Source organism: Gorilla gorilla, chromosome 15 (genome assembly GCF_029281585.2).
Source record: "Gorilla gorilla gorilla isolate KB3781 chromosome 15, NHGRI_mGorGor1-v2.1_pri, whole genome shotgun sequence".
In the NCBI taxonomy this organism is placed as follows: domain Eukaryota; kingdom Metazoa; phylum Chordata; class Mammalia; order Primates; family Hominidae; genus Gorilla; species Gorilla gorilla.
In genome coordinates this window covers 122577205-122580114 of record NC_073239.2, presented here as the reverse complement: position 1 = coordinate 122580114, position 2910 = coordinate 122577205, and the positions used below count along the sequence as shown (strand labels likewise).

The 2910-nt window shown below is 63.7% G+C and overlaps 1 gene segment (V, D, J or C); it reads left to right on the top strand.

Moving 5' to 3' along the window:
* The first annotated feature begins 1132 nt into the window (after window positions 1-1132).
* LOC129526706 (Ig alpha-1 chain C region-like) lies at window positions 1133-2667 on the top strand. The segment is given in 3 exon segments: window positions 1133-1469; window positions 1681-2001; window positions 2224-2667. Coding segments are annotated over 3 exon segments (968 nt in total).
* The last annotated feature ends 243 nt before the right edge of the window (window positions 2668-2910 follow it).

Here is a 2910-nt window from a genome sequence, read left to right as displayed (position 1 = left end):
GGGCTAGGCTAAGCTAGGCTAGGCTGAGCTGAGCTTGGTTGTGCTGAGCTGAACTGGGCTGTGTTGGGCTGGGCTGGGCTGAGCTGGGCTGGGCAGAGCTGAGCTGGACTGGGGCCGGGCTTAGCTGAGCTGGGCTGAGCTGGGCTGGGCTGGGCTGAGCTGTACTGAGCTGGCCTGGGCTGGGTTGACCTGGGCTGAGCTGGACTAAGCTGGGCTGACCTGGGCTGGGCTGGGCTGGGCTGACCTGGGCTGGGCTGGGCTGCTGGGATGAGCTGTACTGAGTTGGCCTGGGGTGGGCTGGGCTGAGCTGGGCTGAGCTGGGCTGGACTGAGCTGGACTGAGCTGGACTGGCCTGGGCTGGGCTGGATGAGCTGAGGTGGCTGCTAATGTGGGAAGGAGGCCGTGGGTTGAGTGTGACTCCACCTGCAGGGCCCTGAGCCCAGCTGTGTTCTTAGGGGTTCTGAGGGCCACGCAGCTCTGTTGCACCATGATTCTGTCTTCTCTCTTGCCCACTGCCTGAAGGAAATTTGGAGTGGGCTGGGCCCAGAGCTCCCCTGTGTAGCAGGCCCTGTCCTGGAGGGCCTGGCAGGGACATGGCTTAGCCTGTTGGTCTCTGGTCCCGAGACCTCATAGGCCACAGGGGTCCACTGTGGCTTGTTTGGGCCTGGGGTGGGGCTCATGGAGTGGTGGGTGTTGGACTGAGACTCTGACCAGGGACAGGGGGATGGGGTCACAGCCAAGCCGCTCCACCCCTACCCCGTGCACACAGCACTCAGAGCCCAGGCCCCTCCTCAGAGCCCCCACCAGAATCCTCTCTAGGGGCAGGGGAAAGAGCAAGATATGTCCCCCACCCAGAGCAGGAGCTGGGGTCAGGGAGCTCAGGGGACTCAGCCACTCCATGGCAGAGCCCTGTTTAATATAACTTGTGTCTGGGATGGCCTGGGTCAGAGGCCCTATCTAAGGAGCATGTTCAGAAACCGTGTCGCTGGGATCAGACAGCAGGGTCCAACCGCAGGCCCGTGGTGCAGGAGCTGTGTGACCTTGGGGCTGTCACCAGGCTGTCTGTGCTGGGTTCCTCCAGTATAGAGGAGAGGCAGGCACAGACTGTCCTCCTGGGGACATGGCATGAGGGCCGCGTCCTCACAGCGCATTCTGTGTTCCAGCATCCCCGACCAGCCCCAAGGTCTTCCCGCTGAGCCTCGACAGCACCCAGCCAGATGGGGACGTGGTCGTCGCCTGCCTGGTCCAGGGCTTCTTCCCCCAGGAGCCACTCAGTGTGACCTGGAGCGAAAGCGGACAGAACGTGACCGTCAGAAACTTCCCACCCAGCCAGGATGCCTCCGGGGACCTGTACACCATGAGCAGCCAGCTGACCCTGCCGGCCACACAGTGCCCAGACTGCAAGTCCGTGACATGCCACGTGAATCACTACACGAATTCCAGCCAGGATGTGACTGTGCCCTGCCGAGGTCAGAGGGCAGGCTGGGGAGTGGGGCGGGGCCACCCCGTCCTGCCCTGACACTGCGCCTGCACCCGTGTTCCCCACAGGGAGCCGCCCCGTCACTCACACCAGAGTGGACCACGGGCCGAGCCCCAGGAGGTGGTGGACAGGCCAGGAGGGGCGAGGCGGGGGCATGGGGAAGGGTGTTCTGACCAGCTCAGGCCATCTCTCCACTCCAGTTCCCCCATCTCCCCCATGCTGCCACCCCCGACTGTCGCTGCACCGACCGGCCCTCGAGGACCTGCTCCTAGGTTCAGAAGCGAACCTCACGTGCACACTGACTGGCCTAAGAGATGCCTCTGGTGCCACCTTCACCTGGACGCCCTCAAGTGGGAAGAGCGCTATTCAAGGACCACCTGAGCGTGACCTCTGTGGCTGCTACAGCGTGTCCAGTGTCCTGCCTGGCTGTGCTGAGCCATGGAAGAATGGGAAGACCTTCACCTGCACTGCTGCCCACCCCGAATCCAAGACCCCACTAACCGCTAACATCACAAAATCCGGTGGGTCCAGACCCTGCTCGGGGCCCTGCTCAGTGCTCTGGTTTGCAAAGCATATTCCCAGCCTGCCTCCTCCCTCCCAATCCTGGGCTCCAGTGCTCATGCCAAGTACAGAGGGAAACTGAGGCAGGCTGAGGGGCCAGGACACAGCCCGGGGTGCCCACCAGAGCAGAGGGGCTCTCTCATCCCCTGCCCAGCCCCCTGACCTGGCTCTCTACCCTCCAGGAAACATGTTCCGGCCCGAGGTCCACCTGCTACCGCCGCCGTCGGAGGAGCTGGCCCTGAACGAGCTGGTGACGCTGACGTGCCTGGCACGTGGCTTCAGCCCCAAGGACGTGCTGGTTCGCTGGCTGCAGGGGTCACAGGAGCTGCCCCGTGAGAAGTACCTGACTTGGGCATCCCGGCAGGAGCCCAGCCAGGGCACCACCACCTTCGCTGTGACCAGCATACTGCGCGTGGCAGCCGAGGACTGGAAGAAGGGGGACACCTTCTCCTGCATGGTGGGCCATGAGGCCCTGCCGCTGGCCTTCACACAGAAGACCATCGACCGCCTGGCGGGTAAACCCACCCATGTCAATGTGTCTGTTGTCATGGCGGAGGTGGACGGCACCTGCTACTGAGCCGCCCGCCTGTCCCCACCCCTGAATAAACTCCATGCTCCCCCAAGCAGCCCCACGCTTCCATCCGGCGCCTGTCTGTCCATCCTCAGGGTCTCAGCACTTGGGAAAGGGCCAGGGCATGGACAGGGAAGAATACCCCCTGCCCTGAGCCTCGGGGGGCCCCTGGCACCCCCATGAGCCTTTCCACCCTGATGTGAGTGTGAGTTGTGAGTGTGAGAGTGTGTGGTGCAGGAGGCCTCGCTGGTGTGAGATCTTAGGTCTGCCGAGGCAGGCACAGCCCAGGGTGGGTTCT